The sequence below is a fragment of the Sminthopsis crassicaudata genome, chromosome 3, assembly GCF_048593235.1.
Source record: "Sminthopsis crassicaudata isolate SCR6 chromosome 3, ASM4859323v1, whole genome shotgun sequence".
Taxonomy (NCBI): domain Eukaryota; kingdom Metazoa; phylum Chordata; class Mammalia; order Dasyuromorphia; family Dasyuridae; genus Sminthopsis; species Sminthopsis crassicaudata.
This window is the reverse complement of record NC_133619.1, coordinates 47119455-47144286: the sequence shown is the minus strand read 5'-3', so window position 1 is coordinate 47144286 and position 24832 is coordinate 47119455. Positions and strand designations below refer to the sequence as shown.

Below are 24832 nucleotides of genomic sequence, written 5' to 3'. Positions count from 1 at the left end.
ACTTCCCCAGGAAAATTCTTTCATTTTCTAGGCTTTGAATTGGTAAATTTACATATTAGCTGCTGGGTTGATGTCTTAGTACTTTTAGGTTTTAGCAGTTAGTTTAAAATTCAATTCTGGCTGGATGCTGATAACTTGAGAGACATATGTTCACTAGAGTGATGGACTTGAATTTTTAACATGTTTCTGAGTTTCTTTTATTTAGCATCTGTTGTTTGGGTTTAGGACACAAACAGAAATTATACATATACATAATATATCCACGTATTGTGCATGCATGTGTAATATGCACATGCATGTATACATATATTACACATATGTCTTATGAGGTTATATAAATGTGTACATGTATACACATATGTGTATATGAATTCTGGTTCTGAAACCTTTTTTTTTTTGTAATAGTTACTATTTCTTTGTTTTTTATTTGTTAGTTTGGGTTTTTGTTTTTGCTGAGGCAACTGTGGTTAAGTGACTTGCCCAGGGTCACACAACTAGTAAGTATTAAGTGTCTGAGCCAGTGCTCTATCCATTGTGCCATATAATTCTATTTTACTTTTTTTTAATATGCACTAAAGATAGATTGGAGAAGAGCTTTATTTTAAAACAACTTGATGTCTTATCTTGATTGTCCATTAAGGTTCATTTTTCTTGTGTATTATAGACACTGCATTCACTATTTCTCCCGAAATAAAATTTAGTTTCCTGAAATATATTCACATTACGTTTGATATTTTAAATTCACAGTTCTAAGTTTAAAATTATTATTTATTATTAAAATCTTTTGCTACTCTATTAACTACACCATTTTTAAAGATACCATCAAAAGACTAAAGTATTTGCACATATACTTTGTCTTAACTAGTGTTCTGTCAGATTTGGTTTACATATATATGGATTTATTAACTGTTTTTTAAAAGTCATGCACTCTGGTCTTTTAAAGAGATAGAACAACATGAGTCCAAAACACAATAGTTTGTCTTAGTTCCTGTACTATTAGCTGCTTTGAACTTATTTTTTTCAATTAAAAATGATTTTCTCTCCTCTCTCTACATACATTTAGAACAAATTTGCATAGTTAAGCAAAATTAATTTCTACATTGGCCAGTTTCAAAAGAAATATCCTTCTGCACTTCCCTCCATTTTTCTGTCAGAAGAAAAGTATTTTGCTTCATTAATGTCAATATATATTTAACAATCATCTATATGTATTGAGTTCTGAGCCAGGTACCTAGTGGGATACAAAATTACATAATGTAGAATCTTTACTCTCAGTAAGCTTAAAATCTAATGTTGATAATTGTTTTCTAAACAGGCTGGTGATTTCATTGAAATGGGGAATTCCTTTTGAGGAAACTTTTACTAAAGCAGATTGTCTCTTGTTCATAACTTATTAGAAATTTACCCAGAGCAATGAAACAATAAAAATTTGATAGGATCTAAATTTAGACTCAGATCTTCCTATCTTCAAGAACGGTTCTCTATGAGCCATGCTAGATCTTGGTATTCATTTAATTATTACAAATCATTATGCCAAATATGAGCAGTCTATCAGTACCACCTCTATAAGCAAAGTAGATAGACACACATATGTTATCCTGGAAGAATCCCAGGATAGTGTCTTTTCTAAAGTTATATTCCTCATTCATGCAATCATAAATAGTGTTTGAACCTGAGGCATTACAATGGCCCTAGTAGAAACCCTGAATCAGTTTTTAAAAATTTATAGAATACATTTTGATCTGTAGAATTTTAATATAACTAATTAATGGCCTCTAGTTCCATTTACTAATACTTCTCTTATCATAAAGTTCAAGGTAAAATAAACAATCAAAACACTTTTTTTTTTAACCTTAAATGAATATACTGAGAGTTTCCACACAGGATCTTGATTCACATTTACTCATCAAGCAAACACTTAATGAAGTTGAGACCTAAATATTATCATGCTGAACTTGAGACCTAAACCTAAATGTTAATATTCTACTGAATAGAAAGGAAACAGTTTATAATAGTAGCTTAACCTTTCTATAATATTTATTCTTTGCCCTACTGTCCCAGAACTAGATCACTACATCTTTCTTCAAAAACTCTGAGGGATTAGAATTTCTGTTCTATACTGCCATGATCCTAAACCAGCAGGATCCTAAAAACACTGTTAGGGTCCAGTGACTAGAATTCTATTCCCATATGACTACTTAACATTGGACAGTTTAGATAAAAATATTTGCTTCAAAGGAATGGCAAGAACTCAGAATACACATTTGTTCTCAATGCCACAAAAGTATATTCTCTCTCACACTATCTCCATCTCTGGGGGAGTGGGTTCAACCTATCTCAGTTCCTACATAGTCTTAATTCCATCCAGTTCATGTTAAGATGCGGCATTTCTGGTGGATAAATCAAAGCTTTCAGCTACCCAGAAGCAGACTGTCTCTCAGAGCAGACCGTTCAGTTGATGCTATCCAGGGACCAAACCCACAAAAGCTTCATGGCCAATCCATAGTAAAGATCTCGTTAAGGACTTTTGTTCTCCCTTCTATATTAATGGCAATCTCTGAAGTTCAAGAGGCTATTTGGGAAGCACTGATTCAGACCAATGAGCTAAATATAATATAAGATGGCCCTAACACGCTTTAGGAAAGAGAATTTAATGCTCCTTCCCTTCTTCATCCTGGACCAATTTTCATGGTTTCCTACTTGTAAAAACACATGATTATTGAATATATGCTTATTTATGAAATCATTATAAGTTAATTTGCAATTAATAATATATTAATAACATCTTATTCTATTCAAGAACCTGAAATGGGAGAAGGTACAAATTTGGTGTGATATATTTTAATTCATCATTTAATTATTTTTGCCTTAATTAATGATTCCAATTCAAACTATCATTTTGTATTTCAATATTGGAGTAACACATGACACATTTCTATAAAACCAAGGATTCAGTTACATTTTTCATGATTCCAAATATAGTAGTCCAAATTAAATAATCTTTCCCATCTCCTTCCTTGCATTACCTTGGTTCCAGTTGTATTATCAACAGTTAGGTATCATCTTGATACAGATGAACATGATAACTTCTTCCTTTTTCAATGACATATTGTAGATCTTTTGAACATAGCCTAAAGCCTGGATATATTATATTAAGTATTATAATTTATCGGTTGCCACTTGGATGAATCTCTCTCAGGCAGGGGATTTGTTTCCACTGATTTTACAGAAGTTGCTCAGATTTATATCCTTGAGCATGGTAATTTATTCTTATACTTCTTCTTTATAGTTTATAGGTTTAACACACACACACACACACACATACACAAATGATTCTTTAAGTAGCCCAATTTCTTTTAGCTAAAAGGAGAAAAAGTATAGTACAAGGTGTGGGAAGAGATAATGTCCTTTAACTAAAATAAAAAAATAAAAAATAAAAAACCTCCCAAAACAAAGACATGCCTTTGTTCTTCAAAGACATGGGTTTTGGTTCAGATTTGCAAATTATCTCAGCAGTTGATTTAACATCTCAGTGCCTCATTTTATTATTCTGAAAAAATAAGAATATTTATATTTGCATTACCTACTTACAGAAGCCTGTTGGAATTCCATAAATATTTGTACATCAGAGGTAGCAGCTTGATGAAATACTGGATGAAGCGCTGGACTTGGAATTAAAAAGATCTAAATTCAAATCCTGTCTTAGACAGTAGTTTTGTGACTTAGACAAGTTATTTAATCTTTCTTAATCATAATTTACACAAAAGTAAATTGAGAATAATAGTAGCACCTATTCTTTAGGGTTTTTGTTGAAATGAAATAGCAGTTTACTTTGCAAATCTAAAAATTCTCTATAAATCTTCTGTTCCTTCTCTCTCTCCTGCTCCTGCTCCTGTTTTTCATGTTCCTCCTCCTTCTTCTTTTCCTTCTTCTATAGGAAGGGGGAATTTAAGGGACCTAATAAATCATTTCAACTGATGAACAACTATCAACTAAAATGCCTTAAAAGATAACTTCAACTCAATGTATAGAGGAAATGCAAATAACTATATCTTGAAATCAAGGACAATAGGTAAATAATGTGAATAATACATTGTGCAGGTCCCTTTCTGCATTTTGTGGACTTTTTTTAAATGAGAAAATCTAGTAATATACAAAACACTAGATCTTTATGATGGCACATTTTTATTGTACAAGCAGATTCATACAGACTAAGCAAAAGTCCAAATGGCCGAGACAGAGAAGAGAAAAACAAGGAAAGACGACCAGTATTTAATCTGATTCTCAACTGATGAAACTTGGAATGGGCTACTAGTGGTGGAAGAGGATTACCTTAAAACTTAAAATGCTCAGGTTTTTTCAAGTTCTCCATCTTTCTGTTTTTCATTTTTGTGACTGAGTCATTATCATTCATAAAATAATGACTCACTGAGGCAGTTGAAAAGTACAATTTTTAGAGAGAGAGGACAATTAACTATTTCTCATATGTAATAGGCAGCAAAAAGCTACATACTAGTTATCGGAGTCTTCAGGAATATAATCCTGGGAAACAAATGTTTTCAGAAAAGCACAGGATGTCAGTATTAACATGAACAGTTCCACACATTTTAGAGATAGTTACTATGTGAAGATTCTAACTTTTTGTCGTCTCTTTTTTTCATCCATGAAAGGAGATGGTTGAATGAAATGGCTTCTAACATTTCTTCCAACTACATCTATGATCCTGTAATTTCACTTAGAGGAATGTCCATAGCAAGTTGGTTGGAAATTCAATAGAGATTTATGAAAAGATTCAGAAGTGATGAGAAGGCAAAGATAAGTTTCTACTTTGTAGGAGCAAGGGCCCATATTAAAGACAGTACAGATTCATCAATGTGCCGTTTTTCATATAAATTAAGAAATCTTTCTGTGAATACTCCTTCATTTTCAAAAATGAAAAGCAGGTGTAGTTGATCACTTTTTGACTGTGTAATTAATGGAAGCTGGTTTCTGACAGTAGACATCTAGATATTTTTCCAGAGAAATCACAACACCATAGTACTTCTTCCTTTTCTTTCTGTCTCTAATACTATATTTTGAAAAATTGAAGAAATCCAGTGTACTGAATTCAGCTCTGAGGACAATTTATATTTCTTTATCTTCAAAGAGAAAAACATTTCCCAAAGTAATTTTTCTCTTCGTGACTTTTTTAAGATTAACAGAAAAAATCTTCAAAGGTTCATTTTCATTCTGGTGCTGGGAAAATCAGGTAACGATAAGTAATATTACTCTCATTTTTAAAAATCCAATCAGCAGTAAAAAAAAAGAAATAGAAACATTAAGGTTCATATTGAACAACATTTCTCTGTAATAATAAAAGATTATGATCTCTGCAGGGGATTGTATTGGAGATCTGACAATATTCTTTGCTATATGGGATATGACCAAAAATCTCAAAATGTTATCTGCTAGTATCAGATTGCAGATTGGGTACATTTTTTAAAAAAGCAAAGTGAAATAAATAGTATTCAAAGAAAGATATAGCAGCTTTGAAGACATTGGGTGATAAGCTAGCCAAATCTTCAAATTGCATTTTTCTCCTTATACTTTTCTGCTAACTCACAGAATGTGAACAGTTTGATTCATGTGTACCTCACCACAAAACTGGTAACTATAATTCTCTTTTTTTTTCCCATGGTTCTTTCAGTTTTAATCAATAATATCAGAATCAAAAAATTTTAAAATATGTAGGCAATGATATAGTAAAATGTAATGTTATTTACAATTTAAAAATGTTTTTTTCTGTTTATCTCAGATTATTCAGTTTTTTATTATATATATATATATATATATACATATATATATATATTTATAATATTATCCCTTGTATTCATTTTTCCAAATTATTCCCCCCTCCCTCTATTCACTCCCCCCGATGACAGGCAATCCCATACATTTTACATGTGTTATATTATAACCTAGATACAATACATGTGTGTGAATATCATTTTCTTGTTGCACAATAAGCATTAGATTCCGAAGGTACATGCAACTTGGGCAGACAGATATTAGTGCTAACAATTTACATTCACTTCCCAGTGTTTCTTCTCTGGGTGCAGCTACCTCTGTCCATCGTTGATCAACTGGAAGTGAGTTGTTTTTTCTTTATGTTGAAGATTTCCACTTCCATCAGAATACATCCTCATACAATATTGTTGTTGAAGTGTACAGCGATCTTCTGGTTCTGCTCATTTCACTCAGCATCAGTTGATGTAAGTCTCTCCAAGCCTCTCTGTATTCCTCCTGCTGGTCATTTCTTACAGAGCAATAATATTCCATAACCTTCATATACCACAATTTACCCAACCATTCTCCAATTGATGGACATCCATTAAACTTCCACTTTCTAGCTACAACAAAAAGAGCTGCCACAAACATTTTGGCACATACAGGTCCCTTTCCCCTCTTTAGTATTTCTTTGGGATATAAGCCCAGTAGTAGCACTGCTGGGTCAAAGGGTGTGCACAGTTTGATAACTTTTTGGGCATAGTTCCAAATTGCTCTCCAGAATGGCTGGATTCTTAAACAACTCCACCAAAAATGCATTAGTGTCCCAGTTTCCCCACATCCCATCCAACATTCATCATTATTTGTTCCTGTCATCTTAGCTAATCTGACAGGTGTGTAGTGGTATCTCAGAGTTGTCTTAATTTGCATTTCTCTGATCAGTAGTGATTTGGAACACTCTTTCATGTGAGTGGATATAGTTTTAATTTCTTCCTCTGAGAATTGTCTGTTCATATCCTTTGACCATTTATCAATTGGAGAATGGTTCGGTTTCTCATAAATTAGGGTCAGTTCTCTACATATTTTGGAAATGAGACCTTTGTAAGAACATTGTTTTTAAAAATATTTTCCCAATTTGTTACTTCCTTTCTAATCTTGTTTGCATTAATTTTGTTTGTACAGAAACTTTTTAGTTTGATGTAATCAAAATCTTCTATTTTGTGATCAATAATGATCTCCAGTTCTCCTCTGGTCATAAATTCCTTCCTCTTTGTGGTATAGGATCCATGAACTGCTGAGAAGAAAGTATATTCCTTTCTATTGCCATTCAGTTTTCTCCAAAGGTCTATCATACCTAGTTTTTCTAATGTTCTATTTACTTTTTTAATTTCTTTCTTGTTTGTTTTGTGGTTTGATTTGTCTAAATCTGAGAGTGCAAGGTTCAGATCTCCCACTATTATAGTTTTACTGTCTATTTCTTCTTGCAATTCTCTTAAATTTTCCTTTAGAAAGTTAGATGCTATACCACTTGGTGCATATATGTTTAGTATTGATATGGCTTCATTATTTATGCTACCTTTCAGCAGGATATAGTTTCCTTCCTTATGTTTTTTAACGAGATCTACTTCTGCTTTTGCTTGTGTTTAAATCCCACCACCACAAGAGTAAATTGCTCTTTTCTGATATGAAGTATGAACTTCATTAAAGAACTTAATTGTTTCAATAGATGACCAGCTGCCTTGATATAAAATAAATTACTTTTGTTGTTCAGTCATTCTTGCTATTACTGTGTACAATGTATTCCTGGTTCTGCTTATTTTGCTCAGCATTAATTCATATAAATCCTTCCAGGCCTTTCTAAAATTAGCTTGTTCCTCATTTTTTTTTTAATTTTATTTTTATTTTTTTTTATTATATATATATATATATATATATATATATATATTTTATAATATTCTCCCTTGTATTCATTTTTCCAAATTACCTCCCCTCCCTCTATTCCCTCCCCCCGACGACAGGCAATACCATACATTTTACATGTGTTACAATATAGTCTAGGTACAATACATGTGTGCGAATATCATTTTCTTGTTGCACAATAAACATTAGAATCCGAAGGTACATGCAACCTGGGCAGACAGATATTAGTGCTAACAATTTTCATTCCCCTCCCAGTGTTTCTTCTCTGGGTGCAGCTACCCCTGTCCATCATTGATCAACTGGAAGTGAGTTGGATCTTCTTTATGTTGAAGATTTCCACTTCCATCAGAATACATCCCCATACAGTATTGTTGTTGAAGTGTACAGTGATCTTCTGGTTCTGCTTATTTCACTCAGCATCAGTTGATTTAAGTCTCTCCAGGCCTCTCTATATTCCTCCTGCTGGTCATTTCTTACCGAGCAATAATATTCCATAACCTTCATATACCACAATTTACCCAACGATTCTCCAACTGATGGACATCCATTCATCTTCCAGTTTCTAGCTACAACAAAAAGAGCTGCCACAAACATTTTGGCAAATATATGTCTCTTTCCGCTCTTTAGTATTTTTTTGGGATATAATCCCAGTAGTAGCGCTGCTGGGTCAAAGGGTATGCACAGTTTGATAACTTTTTGGGCATAATTCCAGATTGCTCTCCAGAATGGCTGGATTCTTTCACAACTCCACCAGCAATGTATTAGTGTCCCAATTTCCCCACATCCCCTCCAACATTTGTCATTATTTGTTCCTGTCATCTTAGCCAATCTGACAGGTGTGTAGTGGTATCTCAGAGTGGTCTTAATTTGCATTTCTCTGATCAATAGTGATTTGGAACACTCTTTCATGTGAGTGGATATAGTTTCAATTTCTTCCTCTGAGAATTGTCTGTTCATATCCTTTGACCATTTAACAATTGGAGAATGGTTCGGTTTCTTATAAATTATGGTCAGTTTTCTATATATTTTGGAAATGAGACCTTTGTCAGAACCTTTGTTTTTAAAAATATTTTCCCAATTTGTTACTTCCCTTCTAATCTTGTTTGCATTAGTATTATTTGTACAGAAACTTTTTAGTTTGATGTAATCAAAATCTTCTATTTTGTGATCAATAATGATCTCTAGTTCTCCTCTGGTCATAAATTCCTTCCTCCTCCACAAGTCTGAGAGGTAGATTATCCTCTGTTCCTCTAATCTATTTATTATCTCCCTCTTTATGCCTAAATCATGGACCCATTTTGATCTTATCTTGGTATATGGTGTTAAGTGTGGATCCATATCTAATTTCTGCCATACTAATTTCCAGTTTTCCCAACAGTTTTTTCCGAATAATGAATTTTTATCCCTAATGTTGGAATCTTTGGGTTTGTCAAAGATTAGATTGCTATAGATGTACCCTTTTTTGTCCTTTGTATCTAATCTGTTCCACTGATCTACCGGTCTATTTCGTAGTCAATACCAAATGGTTTTGGTGACTGCTGCTATATAATATAGCTTTAGATCAGGTACACTTAGACCACCTTCCTCTGAGTTTTTTTTCATTAGTTCCCTTGCAATTCTTGACCTTTTATTCTTCCATATGAATTTTGTTGTTATTTTTTCTAGGTCATTAAAATAGTTTCTTGGGAGTCTGATTGGTATAGCACTAAATAAATAGATTAGTTTGGGGAGTATTGTCATCTTTATTATATTCACTCGGCCTATCCAAGAGCACTGAATGTCTTTCCAATTATTTAAATCTGATTTTATTTTTGTGGCAAGTGTTTTGTAATTTTTCTCATATAATTCCTGACTTTTCTTTGGTAGATGGATTCCCAAATATTTTATACTCTCAACATTTGTTTGGAATGGAATTTCTCTTTGTATCTCTTGCTGTTGCATTTTGTTAGTGATATATAAAAATGCCGAGGATTTATGTGGATTTATTTTGTATCCTGCCACTTTGCTGAAATTTTGAATTATTTCTAGTAGCTTTTTAGCAGAGTCTTTGGGGTTCTCTAAGTATACCATCATGTCATCTGCAAAAAGTGATAGTTTGATTTCCTCATTTCCTACTCTAATTCCTTGAATCTCTTTCTCGGCTCTTATTGCCGAGGCTAGCGTTTCTAGTACTATATTGAATAGTAATGGTGATAGTGGGCAACCTTGTTTCACTCCTAATCTTACTGGGAAAGGTTGCAGTTTATTTCTATTGCATATTATGCTTACTGACGGTCTTAAATATATACTCCTGATTATTCTAAGGAATAATCCATTTATTCCTATACTCTCAAGAGTTTTTAGTAGGAATGGATGTTGGATTTTGTCAAATGCTTTTTCTGCATCTATTGAGATGATCATATGGTTCTTATTAATTTGATTATTAATATGGTCAATGATATTAATAGTTTTCCTAATATTAAACCAGCCCTGCATTCCTGGAATAAATCCTACTTGATCATAGTGTATTATCTGGAGATGATTTTCTGAAGTCTTTTTGCTAATATCTTATTTAAGATTTTAGCATCAATATTCATTAAGGAGATTGGTCTATAATTTTCTTTCTCAGTTTTCGATCTACCAGGTTTAGGTATCAGTACCATGTCTGTGTCATAAAAGGAGTTTGGTAGGACTCCTTCATCCCCTATTTTTTCAAATAATTTATATAACATTGGGGCTAATTGTTCTTTAAATGTTTGGTAGAATTCACATGTGAATCCATCTGGCCCTGGGGATTTTTTCCTGGGGAGTTGATTAATAGCTTGTTCTATTTCTTTTTCTGAAATGGGACTATTTAAGCAATTTATCTCCTCCTCTGTTAATCTAGGGAGCCTATATTTTTGGAGAAAGTCATCCATTTCACTTAAGTTATCAAATTTATTGGCATAAAGTTGGGCAAAGTAACTCCTTATTATTTCTCTAATTTCCTCTTCATTGGTGGAAAGATCCCCCTTTTCATTTGTAAGACTATCAATTTGATTTCCTTCTTTCTTTTTTTTGATCAAATTTACCAAAGGTTTATCTATTTTATTGGCTTTTTCATAAAACCAACTCTTGGTTTTATTTATTAATTCAATAGTTTTTTTTTACTTTCAATATTATTGATTTCTCCTTTTAATTTTTGTATTTCAAGTTTAATATTTGGTTGGGGGTTTCTTTTTCTAGCCTTTTAAGTTGTAAGCCCAATTCGTTAATCTTCTCTTTCTCTATTTTCTTCAAATAAGCCTCTAAAGATATAAAATTTCCCCTTATTACTGCTTTAGCTGCATCCCAATGATTTTGGTATGATGTCTCATCATTGTCATTATCTTGGGTGAAATTATTGTTTCTATAATTTGCTCTTTCACCCAGTCATTCTTTAAGATGAGATTATTCAGTTTCCAATTACTTTTTGGTCTATTTACTCCTAACTTTTTACTGAATGTAGCTTTTATTGCATTGTGATCTGAGAAGAAGGCATTTATTATTTCTGCCTTCCTACATTTAATTTTGAGATCTTTATGTCCTAATATATGGTCTATTTTTGTATAGGATCCATGAACTGCTGAGAAGAAAGTATATTCCTTTCTATTGCCATTCAGTTTTCTCCAAAGGTCTATCATACCTAGTTTTTCTAATGTTCTATTTACTTTTTTAATTTCTTTCTTGTTTGTTTTGTGGTTTGATTTGTCTAAATCTGAGAGTGCAAGGTTCAGATCTCCCACTATTATAGTTTTACTGTCTATTTCTTCTTGCAATTCTCTTAAATTTTCCTTTAGAAAGTTAGATGCTATACCACTTGGTGCATATATGTTTAGTATTGATATGGCTTCATTATTTATGCTACCTTTCAGCAGGATATAGTCCTTCCTTATCTTTTTTAACGAGATCTACTTCTGCTTTTGCTTGATCTGAGTTAAGGATAGCTACCCCTGCTTTTTTGGCTTTACCTGAAGCATAATAGGCTCTGTTCCAAGCTTTTACCTTTACTCTGTATGTATCTCCCTGCTTTAAGTGTGGTTCCTGCAGACAACATATTGTAGGGTTCTGATTTTTGATCCAATCTGCTATCCGTCTCCATTTGATGGGATCGTTCATCCCATTCACATTTACAGTTAAAATTACTAATTCTGTATTTCCTGCCATCATATTATGCCCAGATTATGCTTTTTCCCTTGACCCCCCTGATCCCCCTCCCCAATATTTAATTTACAGACCCCCCCTTGTGATGCACAACCCTCCCCCTTTTTTTTTTTTAGTATCCCTCCCCACTCCCTCCAAGTCCCTTCACTTATTCTCCTTTTCCTTTTCCTTTTTCCTCTCCCCCCTTTTAATGAGGTGAGAGAAAATTCTCTGAAAAACAAATATGTTAATTATTTACTCTTTGAGCCTCTCCTGATGAGAGTAAGATTCACACAATGATTCTCCCCCTCACTAAATTCCCTCAGATATGGTGTATTTTCTATGCCTCTTCCTGGGATGTAGTTTCCCTCTTTTTATCATTCCTTCCCCTTTTTCTGAAATGACCTACTTCTCTTTACTACCCACCCCTTTTTTTCTTTTATATCAGTAAAATCAAATTATCCTTGAGTACTTTTTATATACCCACAACAGAGTTACAGTTCTCAAGGGTTCTGTGTACCTTTTTCTGTTTCTCTTCAGTCTTGTGGATATAGATCAAATTTTTTGTTTAAGTCTGTTTTTTTTTCTTAGAAACATATAGAATTCCTCTATTTCATTGAATGACCATCTTCTTCCATGGAAAAAGATGCTAAACTTAGCTGGGTAGTTCATTCTTGGTTGCAGTCCTTGATCTTTTGCCTTACGGAATATCAGGTTCCAGGCCCTTCTATCTTTTAATGTGGAGTCAGCCAGATCTTGAGTGACCCTTATTGTGGCTCCTTGGTATTTAAATTGTTTTTTTTCTAGATGCTTGCAGGATTTTCTCCTTTGTGTGGTAATTCTGCAGCTTAGCCACAATATTCCGTGGTGTTCTTTTTTTAGGGTTATTTCAGAAGGAGTTCGATGAATTCTTTCCACATCTACTTTCCCTTCTGTTTCTATTATCTCTGGACAGTTCTCTTTGATAATTTCCTGTAAAATAGAATCTAGGCTCTTTTTTTGGTCATAGTTTTCTGGAAGTCCAATTATCCGCAGATTATCTCTCCTAGATCTATTTTCCAGGTCTATAAATTTTCCCAGTAAGTATTTGACGTTGTTCTCCAGCTTCTCATTTTTTTTTTTTTGTTTTGTTTGACTGATTCTTGGGTTCTCTGTGAATCATTCAATTCTATTTGTTCCATCCTGACTTTTAAGGAGTTATTTTCTTCTTTCACAGTTTTTAGTTCTTTTTGTAAATGCCCAATTTCGTTTTTAAATGAATTATTTTGCTCTATTGAATTTTTTTCCATTTCCCTAATTTTTTTTTTGAGAATTATTTTCTTTTTTCAATTCAGAAATTCTATTTCTTGAGACTTTTTTATCTTCTCCAATTCAGAAATCCTACTTTCCTGTGATTTTTTAACCTTTTCTAATTCACAAATTTTGTTTCCCTGCATCTCCTGTGAATTCTTTATTTTTTCCAACTCCAATTTCAGGACGTTGTTATTCTCTATCATAGCTTCCCTTTCCTTTCCCCATTTTTCTTCAAGCTTTCTTAACTTTTTAATAGTCTCATCTAGGAGAGAGTTATGTGATGGGGGGCAGGAATCGTTCCTTTTTAGGTTGTTATCTGCTGTCTCTCTGCTGTTAACTTCCTGGGGGTTGGATACCCGCTCTTTCTCTGTGTAGAAGGAATCTATGGTTTTTCTGGCTTTTTTGTTCTTATTTAAAATATCTTTTGGGGTCTGTCCCTGGGGTAGGAAATTATTTATTTACTTCTTTACCAGCTTCCTCCCAGACTGGATGGATGCAGCGGCTCCTGCGCCTGAGCTAAGAGAGAGCTCTGGGAGAGAGTTCCCCACCCCCTCCCTGGAAGTGCCTCAGAGGTGATTAGCACTGCTGTGCCCCGAGGGCGCTGTGTTTTAGTGGCTTCCTTGAGGTTGAGATTGAACAGTAAATATGGCACAAAGCCTAGCCTATGAGTCCAGGTGGGGCGTGGATGTCTGCAGCAGGTGACCTGAGAAGCCCCTGTGCTCAAACTAGAAGTGTCTGCCAGTAACCGAGGTCCCTAGTTCAAAGATTCCGCTTCTCTGGGACTTCCGGATCTGAGTTCCACTCCCTCCAGCTAAGCTAGGCAATGTGTGTTGCCTTGGGCCGTATCCACCCACTTGTCAATCTCTTAACTATTCTCAGGTGGTAGCTGAGGCCACACCCCCTGGTGCTGAGATCTCCTGAGTCACCCCCAGGGTCCAGGGAAAATCTAATCTCTCTGAGTTTTTTTAAAGTATTTTAGCTTTCTCTTCTGAACTGCTATATGATAAGCAGAGAAGAGCTAACGGCCTGTGCCAGATTCCTTTATATCAGTGGCTTCTCTGATCCCAGAGCCCTTCCCAGCTCGATTGGTGCAGTATGTGAGCACCCAGCCGTCTGTGCTGGTCTCTCTTCTTCCTCCCCTGGGAACTGACCTTTTCTGTTGCAACTCCAGATTCTCTTCAGCTGGTAAGTCGTGGTTCCAGTCCTTGTGGTTTCTATCAGTCCAGCGCTATTTTTGAGGCTGATTTAACTAATTCGTTGTGAGGGAGTGAGGACGTTCACAGAGTCGTGTGTTTCTTCTCCGCCATCTTGGCTCCGCCCCCCAGAAACTATTTTTCAAGGAGTTATTTTCTTTTCCTATTTTGTCAAATCTATTTTGTAAGGTATTATAGGCTTTTACCATTTCATTAAATCTATATGGTAAATCGTTTTCTTTAGATAATGTTTCTTTTTGAAACCCTCTTGCAAAATTTTCATTTCCTTTCCTTATCTTTCTTCTCGTTTCAAGTTTCTTTTTGAATTCTTCCAAGAGAGGCTTGTGAGATGGGGACGAATTCCTATCATCCTTTGGGATCTCATCTGGAGATGACCTGCTTTTAGTGTCCTCAGAGTTTGAAATCTCTTGTTCTCTTTCTCCATAAAAAACTATGCTGAGAGTTCTTTTTGCTTATTGTTTTTTAAGATTGAGGTCTGTTTTAGATAAAGGGGGGATTGTCCAAGCTTCCTCTATTAGGCTAAGTTGGGTCAGTGCTGACTAACTTCTGGTGCTAGTTGGGCATGGCCAGGGCCCAAGATATTCTGGGGTTTAGCGGCTGATTTGCCTTTTGCATTTGTGTTGGATGTTTTCCAGCTAATATGCTGATTTATCGGCTTGTAACAAGGACAGAGGAGCCAGCACTGCTATAGATTCCTCCTGCTAGATTCCTTGGTGCCTGAAGCCCACACCACCCTGGAGGGGGGGGAGGTCTGCATTACCAGTGCTTGGCCTACTTCCCACAGTGGTCAATTGAAGCAGACCTTTTCTGGAGATCTTTAAAATTATCTTCTGGCGGAAATATGTCACACTGCAAATACTTGTGGGTTCTGTCACTTCAAAACCAGATCAAAGGCTCGATTTGCTGTTAATTTGAGGGATATGTGAGAGCTCTGATAAAGTCATGTCTCCTCTCTTGCCATCTTGGCTCTTCCACCCCCAGGACAATTTTCCTAAATTACTTCTTGCATTTTTGTTTCAAGGTTCTTTTTTAGGTCACAATTGTCAGGCAGTCCAATTTTCTCTTCTTAAATCTCTTCTCCAGATCTGTTTTTTAACTTTTATTTCACATTTGGTTCTCTTTGTTTTGAATCTCTAAAATCTATCCTTTCTGTTATTTCCTGGTTTGTCTTAACTTTTTTGTCTTGTACTTGCTCCATCCTCATTATCAAAGAATTATTTTCATCTTGAGACTATTTCTCCTTTCCAAGTTGGTTTCCTTTTTTGTTTCATAAGCTTTTGGTTTTCCTTGCACGGATTTTTATTTTTTTTTTTTACTTTGGTTAGTTTTTCCTTAGTGTCTCTCATTTGACTTTTAAATTCTTGTTTGAGTTGTATACTTTCTCTTTGGGTTTGGGGCCATTTCAGGTTACTCTTTGAGATAAAAGCTCTTTTACTTAAGTGTCCTCTTAAAATGAACTCTAGGCTTCCCTGTTGCCATAATGTTCCTATGGTGGGATTCTTCTTAGCTGGTGCATTTTTTAAAAAAGATTTTATACTATTTTAAGGACCTCTACTTGTGTTGTGAAGGGATGGTTCCTCATGCTTCCTCTTCAGATGTGCCCTCTGTCCAGAAACCCCAAACTCTCTGACCCAGAAGCACAAACCAAGAGCATCCCCTCTTGGGTGTACCAGCACTCTGTACTGGCAGCCAATAGCATCCCAGCCCCTGCGTCTGCTCCCACCAGGGTGTGGTTCCTTCTTGTCAGGGCCACTTCCTCAGGTCCTCAGTGGCCCAGCTGTTGCCATCCTAATCAGCCCAGCTTCACTTATTCTCCAGGAGGCTCACAACTTCAACTTGATTTGACTGTGAGATAAAAGTGTCTGTGGTTTTTGCTGAAGCTCCAGCCAATACCTAGCCAGGCCAAGGGTCCCCACTTCTTTTTTCGGTGGATTTAGCCTAGTGATGATAGTTCAGACAGGAAAATCCTCAGTCCAATGGCTTTCTTCCCATCTTTGGGGCTGTGTCTGAAGGACCTCCATTCTACCCCAATTTTTTTTTTTTTATTTTAATGTCTAAATTTGATCGGCAGCATAATTTTGTCAAGCCTGTGGGCAAAATAGGCAGTGCAGGAAGTTAGCATATTTTTGATGATACTTCTAGACTCCTCCATTTAAAGAAAGAAACTTTTTAAAGAAACCCCAAAAGGGGCATTGTTAGCCAGAATGGCCTCCCTGGGTTGTTTGGGAGGAATTTGGGGGAACACACCTTGGGGAACAATGGGAGTGGATGACAAAGGCAGGGTTCACTTTACCCCTCCTCTTTTGAGTTGTAATGAGTTTGGCAAGGCGGGATAGGGTGGATTTTTGTTGTTTGGAGCATTCTCCCAGTATCATTTCTGAGTCATCTTTGTAGCTACACTCTGGAATAGTGCTGGAGACAGGGTTGGAGATAGGCTGTACTTTAGATCTTATATTAATGGCACTGGTTCTGACAGGGCTGGGGGGATTAGCATTTTCTGGACAAGACCATTCTTCTTGGAGCATTTCTGCAGCAAGTTTCCGAACACATTTTGGTGTACTGGTGTCCCGAAGGCGAAAGACAGGGTCCAGTGGGGTACTGTTGGAGAGAGGGCTAAGGGCAGTTTCCTCTTTAGATCTTAGTTTCTTAAATGCACTGAATTTTTCAGGGTGGTTGGGACCGGCTTTTTCAGAGCATAATTCCTGAGGCCTGATGGTGGAGGTGAGGGCCTTGGGGACAGCCTTGGGTGAAGTTTCTGAATCATTTGTGAAAATAGGATGGACTTTGCTGTTCCTGTTTGGAGCTCTGTGTGTTGTTTCAGCACGGGATGCAGAACGAGGGGGTGGATTAATCAAAATCAAAAGAAGAGCCAGGGCCTTAGGAGGAATGTCAAAGCCTAAATGTCTCATCCACCAAGGGGCCCCAGCGTTCCTCTCCTTCCTTGGTGAGCTCACAGGAATATTGTGCCCCTGGCTCCTGAGGTCGGAGGGTTGCTGAATATTTTCCAAATACAAGGCAAAAATACGGTGACGGGGACCTGAGCGTCTCATTGCTTTTGCCTGTTGCTCCTCGACCAAGTCTGTGAATGAAGAAGGGACCATATGAGCAAAGGTGAAGGAATCAGGAATTGTGGGTAGCAAAGAGCAGCAGCTCTGAGATTATGATTGGCCAAGGAGTGATTCCTGGCCTTTGGTGGGCAACTGGACCTTTATCAATGTGCTCTTGCCTATGCTCTCCCTTATCACACACTTGGAGGAACCCCAAGAGACAACTTCATTACTTCCAATTTTTTCTGGTAAACCACTTATTTGTACAGAGTTGTTTGTATGGAATCACCCCCTTATACTGGAAACTCCTTCAAACCAGGGCCCGGCTTGGGCAATTCTTGTATCCCCCCACTGCTTACTATGGAGCTTGACCCACTCTAGATAAGAAATGTTTATTGACTGTGGCCTCTACTTATTCTTTCCCCTTTCTCTCTCCTAAACTCTCTGTACTCTGATTTCTCACATTCTCATTGGATTGAGTTTTACTAAGTGAAATGCAAAGTTACTATGATATCCTCCAAAGGACAAAAGTGAATGATCCCTTTTTGAATATAATTTCAATTAATTTAATATTGAGCCCATTACATTTAAAATTTTTTCTTATACATTTCTTAATGTAAAGATTTTTTAAAGATGTTTGCTTTGTAGGTTCTTTCCCCATCCACAAATTAAGAAACCACATATGAAATTATCCAAAACATTTTCATAAATTTGTGAAAAAACATAGACCTCCCACCTTAATGAAAATAGAACACTGAAGAGAAATTATTTTAAAAATAGAGAGATTAAGAAAAAAATGAGAATGCTTCAATCTGTATTCACACATAATCAGTCCTTCTCTGTGAATGAATAAGATTTTTTATCATAAGTCCTTTAGAGTAGTTGTACAAGATTTTGTGAGTGAGAACCATTAAAATCCTTTACTCCTGATCTCCCTAGAACCTTGCTATCATTTCATATACAGCATATTTTGCTTTGTTCGTGGAGTACTTTTCAGGTTTTTTCCCCCCCATGGGAACATTCAGCTCATCATTTCCCAGAGAACAATGATATTCCAATAGATAAACACTTCAAAAATTGCTTTTACTATTACTATTGCTTTCCCCTCATTTATTCTCTCTCTCCTTTCACTCTCTCTTCAAACATGTTTTGCTATTGACCACTGACTCTCTTCTTTTATCACCCCTCTCCCATATTCTATAGCCCTCCCATTTTCCTGCAGGCTAAGATAGATTTCCATACACCTATTGAGTATTTATGATGTCTCTTATTTGAGCCACTTCTGATGAGACTAATGTTCTCTCAATCTCTCCTCTCCTTCTTCAATGAAAAAGCCTTTTTTTTTTCTTTTTCTTATGGCACATAATTTGCAGCACTCCACTTTTTCCTTTCCCTTTTCCCAGTCCATTCCTGTCTCACTCCCTGTCATCATTTTTTAAAAAAAGATATTATTCCTTCATACTTCACGCACATTCGTTATCCCCTGGCCATGTATATTCCGTCCAACAGCCAGAATATTGAGAATGTCCTAAGCAGTTACAAGTATCATTCTTCTATGTCGGGATACAAACATATACAGGTTAAACCACGGCCAGGGATATTCATCCTGCCTCAATCTCTCTTGAGCTCTTTCCCCCAATTCCCATGTAATATCTAATGGACATTTTGAACCAGATGGCCAATTGCACTGGATCCTCAAGATGTCCAAAACAGAATCTGTTCTTTTTCTCCTACCCTCTGTTCTCTTCTGAAATTCCCTTTTTTGTCAGCCAGGTTTGCAGGCTCAGTCATCCACTACTCTTCCCTTAGCTCAGCCCACATGTCTTCCAACGACTTAGTCATCTTTTAATTCCTTACTAGGTGACATTTTTACTATAGGAGTTTTTTGGTTTGTTTTTTGTTTTTGTTTTTTCCCTTCTTTTCTCCCATAGATATCAGCCTGGTGACCGTGTACACCTCTGTCCTAAACTCTTCTGATAGCCTCATTGTTCCATTAGGATTATGCCTTCTGACATTTTTTTATATACTCTGTATTTACTTGGCATATTCTAGTTTGTGTACTTCTGGCCCTCTCTCTTAAGATGAATTTGGGGGTGGTGTCTTATTGAATACAGTGACTGACATAAGAATAATCATTGCTATTTATTTAGTGATTGACCCTCAGCCTGAGGAAATAATTTGGTTTCTTTGCACCATGATGAATTCCAGGAATTTCCTGAGGAAAAATACTGTCATCAAATAAGTACTGAGGACTCTGCTTCCAACATCCCATCTTCCCAGCTAAAGGAGTATCAAGCAGCCCAAAAAAGACTTAATCTCTCATTGGACACAAGTCAGCTATTGCTTTTCATTGTCCAATACGTTTTGATAAAAAATGATCCATTTCTAGAGGTCCCTTTCCCTGTTTCCTCCTTTTCCCATTCCATCTCTCCCCTCTCCTCCCCATTAAAAGTAATCCAAAGTCAGCAACTGAGAAATTCCTTTTAACAACTATGGAAGAAATAGAGGTTGAAACTTTGTAGGCAAATTGTCAGTATAAAGAAGAATTTTTAAAGTTCGAAAAATAAAGAAGAAAGCTTTAAAGCTCAAAAACAAGGGCACAAAATTTCTGAAAATTCTAATATTCTTTGAATGGACAATATCCTATATACTGGTCAGGCCTACAGTCCACGGGTTCCCATCCCTGCTTCTTCTTTCCCCTTAACATTTACTCATAGTCTTTCACTCAAATCCACAAGATCTAAGGGGACAAAGTAGTAACTACAATGTGGGCCTGAAGGGCAAGATTGAGCACCTTGAAAGCCCTAACCTTGAAAGCTTCTACCCTGGAATAGCCTTTCTTAACCCTTTCAGTGCCTGGAAACATACCAGCTCTAAGAAGAAATGACAGATTGGCTACCCAAGCACAGGGAGAAAAGGATTTTCCATACCTACCTGGGATATCTACAAGTAGGATAAACAATCTTTTCCACCCCCCCTTCCAATTAAAACAAGCAAGGGAATATATATTCCTTTTGAGATTTGCAGAGAACTTTTTCTATGAATTTAAAATATGGTTTGGAGTTTTGTGGGATAGGTAGGCTCCAGTACTTGTCTGAAGGTTAATTGTCAGAAAAAAAGTTAAAATCTTTGATACTGCTCTGCCTCATCTCGTCTCCAGCTAAGGGATCCCCACATCTCTCATGGCATGAGAAGATATAAGGGGCTTAAATCTGTGATTTATGTAATGATTGCTACTCACATCTTTTAAAGAAAGTCATAAAGGTTATGGGGTTGACTTGAAATCAATTCTTTGGGGGTTCGATTCCTTCCTTTCTCATTTAGGCTTTAATGAACACAGGTTGCTCAAATGTATGAAAACTTGAATCCCCCCAATGGGGGGCTATTGCTCTAAATGAAGACCTGGAGGCAGTCTCAGGGTCACATCAGGGAGAGAGAGAGCAAACCTCTCCCTTGTGCCACCTGCACTGCACTCCATAGCCTTTCCCCCTATACATCTCCTTTGATCCTTACATCAACCCTGTGAGGAAACAGAGGCAAATGGGAAATGGTTTGCCTCAGGGACACTGAGTTTGAAACGCAGTCATCCAGACTCCCAGGCCCACATCATTCTAAAGAACCGAGGAGCTTCTTCAGATTAACAACAAACAAAAAGCCATTTTCTTTGTGGTGAGTCTCAGATGGTTTGAGTAATCTCCTCAGAGTCTATAGAAGAGTTGTCTCCCTTAAGTTCTCCCATGTATCCCAGCTGCTCCCCCAATGAGGACAGACCACAAGCATCTTGTCCAGCTCCTATTGCTGTCACAAGCAATGTCTCTCTCATTCATCTCTACTCCCAGTGGCTTCCCACAAACATACATACTTCCCCCCAATACAAACTCCCTCACTCTTCTTCCTAGACATATTCGGCTGTCCCCACTCCAGAATAGTGAGTATCATGGAGTCTCTTACCTGAAAGAGCTTCTCCGAGATGCAAAACCCAAGGCAGCCCCTTAGGTGGTGAAGTAAGAAGTGATACCTCTCTGTCCCTCTGTCTGTCTCTGTCTCTCCCTTTCTCTCTCTTTCCCACTCTCTTTCTCTCTCTCCTCTTTCCCTCCCTCTCTCCTCTCTTGCTCTTTCTCTCCCTCTCTCTCTCCCTTTCCCTCTCCCTCTCTTTCCCTTTTTCCACACTCTCTCACAACCTTTCTCAGTTTTCTCTCACACTTTTTATTCACTGTTTCTCTCTCCCCACTCTCTCTTTCCCTCACCCTCTCTTTCCCTCACTCTCTCTCCTCTCTTAACTCTATTTTCTACAGCACACTCTCTCCTCTCCCTTTCCTCTTCTCCTCTCCCTCTCCTCTCTCCCTCTCTCTCTCCCTCTCCTCCGCCTCTCTCCTCTCTATCTATCACTCTCTCCTCTCCTCCGCCTCTCTCTCTCTCTATCTATCCCTGTCTCCTGTCTGGGCTCTGGCGCTCTCTATCTCCGCTCAATATCGCACTCTCACACTCCCTATCTCGCCTGCTCTCTCTCCCACACAGAGCACGGCTCTTGGGACTCCTGGTCTTTTATCCCCATAATGCTTTGTGAGGTCATCATGACATCACATTCCATTTTCCTATGATATCATTTCCCTCCCTCCAATCAGCTCTCTCATTGCAGATAGCATTCTTCATGCAGAGACAGGAAGCTTCTTCCTGACTTACTTTCCTGAACCCAAGCCCCTGAGCCTTCATTGGGTTTCAAACGATTTCCCACTGATTCTCAATAAACAGTTTTGCCATTTCCCCCCTAGTATGCATCTTTACCAAACATGAGAAACATCGCCGACTCTGAAATTGTAAAATTCTAGTCTGAGTATCCATTAGGAAGAAAATACATTTCTTCCTAATAGATAGATAGATAGATAAGGGGAATTTAATAGTTTGAATGTAAAATTTTTCAATTCAGCTTTTTTTTCTTTCCCTCTATGGTTCATGTCCAATCAAGGAGAGATAATGTGGCTTTTTTATTGATAGAGCAAAGAATTTTTCATCTTCCCCCTCTTCTTCTTTAACACTCCTTACCTCCATCCACACCTTTTTCTCAAACATCCTTTTGTTAGGATTCTTACAAAGTGCTAAGTCATTGGAATGGATATCATCCAATGGTTCAGTAGGATTGCTCTGATCCTACAAGGAGATGTTATGAGCCAGAACTTGAGACCAAGTATTTATGTACTCATGTACTTAGTTCACACCTTTAAAGGAGTTCTCTCATTGGTTCACACATTAGAGTTCATGTCTTTAGAGACCATAGAAAAGGACAGGTCCACTCTCTGAGAGAAGATTCAGAGCCAGGATTCAGTGGCGAGATTCAGAATTCCTGGAGATTCACAAGTCCAGGAGATTCACAAGTCTAAAGAAACAGCCTGCTCATGGACTTCCAGGACATTCAGAACTAGGATTGAGTTTCCGGAGATTCAGAAGGTAGAATCCCACAATCCCATACTCTTGGAGGCCGAGTCTGATTCATTCCCATTTTGACATTTGTGCTGGCTGGAGAATATGGACAAGAGCTCTCGGGAATCAAGGAGAGAGATAGGCCTCTAAGAAAGTGAAGTGGACACAGAAAAAGATTCAGGATTTGGAAGGGTACAATAAAGGATCTGGACTGTAACTCTTGGCTGCAAGAGGTGATTATTGGCACTTAACTGAAAGCAAGGCTGCCTCCAGAACCTCCCCAACAAATCCGAGCCCAGAGAACAATTACCATTTAAAGAACAGAAAATGACATGTTGGGGCCTAATTTGGGGCAGACAGGATCCTGAGTTCGGTGGAAAAAACCTCTGATCTGGATCCAATGGAAAAGTCTCTCTGACCCAGAAATTAGGGTGAGTACAACAAGGAAACTTGGCTAAAGAGCTAATGTAGAATTTCAACTCAATGGGGCAGATGTTTAGAAAATAGCCTTCTGTTTCTGTTGAAGGAAAATGTTTAGAGAGCATTGTCAAGTTATGAAAAGCCAAGCACTGATTATAATTTTGAAGGAGATCGCAGAACTTTTAGAAACTGTGCTGGTCATATGCCCTTGTTTTTGTATGGAAAAAAATTGGATCTAGATGAATGGGAATTAGTAGGAGAGCAAGTAGGTGAACACTGCAATTCCAATCCAAAGTCTATTTCGAAAGATATTCTTCATACATACAATTTAATTCAAGTGGCTTTACAAAGTGTTAGACTAAAGAAAAGGAAGAAAGAACAGGAGGAGGATCATCCAACGAAACTAGGTGAAAAGGATGAGTCAGGTAAAAATTGAGTTAAGTACAATGCTGAGCAACAGGAGCATTTCCCATCTCCTCCTCCTTCAATTAACCCTTCATGGGTAGAGGAAAGAGGAGGAGGGGAAGAGGCAGTGACACAAACAGAATTGCCTGTGAAGCAGCCTATGACAAAATTAGAAAAAGCAATGGTTAAGGCTAAGGGAGAAGGACAGAATATATGGGATGTTATAGATGCATTCCCTGTGATGAGAGCTTGACTCCTCAGGTCAAAAACGGAGAAGATACACTCCTTCTGATGTGGATAAAATTAAGGATTTGAAGAAAGATATCACTCTTTATGGGGCCCCATCATCTTATGTTAAGATGTTACTAGATAATTTTTCTTATGAAATCCTAACCCCTAATGATTGGAAATCCATAGCTAGGACATGTTTAGAACTTAGACAAACTTGTTGTGGCTTTTGGAGTATCATGAATTATGTAGGATTCAAGTCAGTGCAATAGGGAAACAGGAGTTAATACACAATTGACTTTTGACCAACTAGCAAGTGAAGGTCAGTATGGAGAGAATAGATCCAGTGACTTCCCACAAACATACATATCTCCCCCCCCCAATACAAACTCCCTCATTCCTTCTCCTAGACATATTCGGCTGTCCCCCCTCCAGAATAGTGAGTATGATGGAGTCTCTTACCTGAAAGAGCTTCTCCGAGATGCCAAGGCAGTCCCTTAGGTGGTGAAGTATGAGGTGATACCTCTCTGTCGCTCTCTCCTCTCTATCTATCGCTCTCTCCTCTCCTCCGCCTCTCTCTCTCTCTATCGCTCTCTCCTCTCCTCCGCCTCTCTCCTCTCTATCTATCACTCTCTCCTCTCCTCCGCCTCTCTCTTCTCTATCTATCGCTGTCTCTTGTTTGGGCTCTGGCGCTCTCTATCTCCGCTCAATATCGCACTCTCACACTCCCTATCTCGCCTGCTCTCTCTCCCGCACAGAGCACGGCTCTTGGGACTCCTGGTCTTTTATCCCCATAATGCTTTGTGAGGTCATCATGACATCACATTCCATTTTCCTATGATATCATTTCCTTCCCTCCAATCAGCTCTCTCATTGCAGATAGCATTCTTCATGCAGAGACAGGAAGCTTATTCCTGACTTACTTTCCTGAACCCAAGGCCCTGAGCCTTCATTGGGTTTCAAACGATTTCCCACTAATTC

The 24832-nt window shown here is 37.4% G+C and overlaps 1 protein-coding gene across 1 annotated transcript; it reads right to left on the bottom strand.

Annotated features, from left to right (window-relative positions):
- Window positions 1–15951: 15951 nt before the first annotated feature.
- On the bottom strand, window positions 15952–21419 carry LOC141564822 (uncharacterized). The gene is made up of 2 exons (XM_074307683.1): window positions 21332–21419; window positions 15952–17412 (listed from the first exon to the last, which is right to left on the bottom strand). The coding sequence occupies exon 2, from the start codon at window positions 17381–17383 to the stop codon at window positions 16529–16531; it is 855 nt and encodes a 284-aa protein (XP_074163784.1). The 5' UTR covers window positions 17384–17412; window positions 21332–21419; the 3' UTR covers window positions 15952–16528.
- Window positions 21420–24832: the final 3413 nt, after the last annotated feature.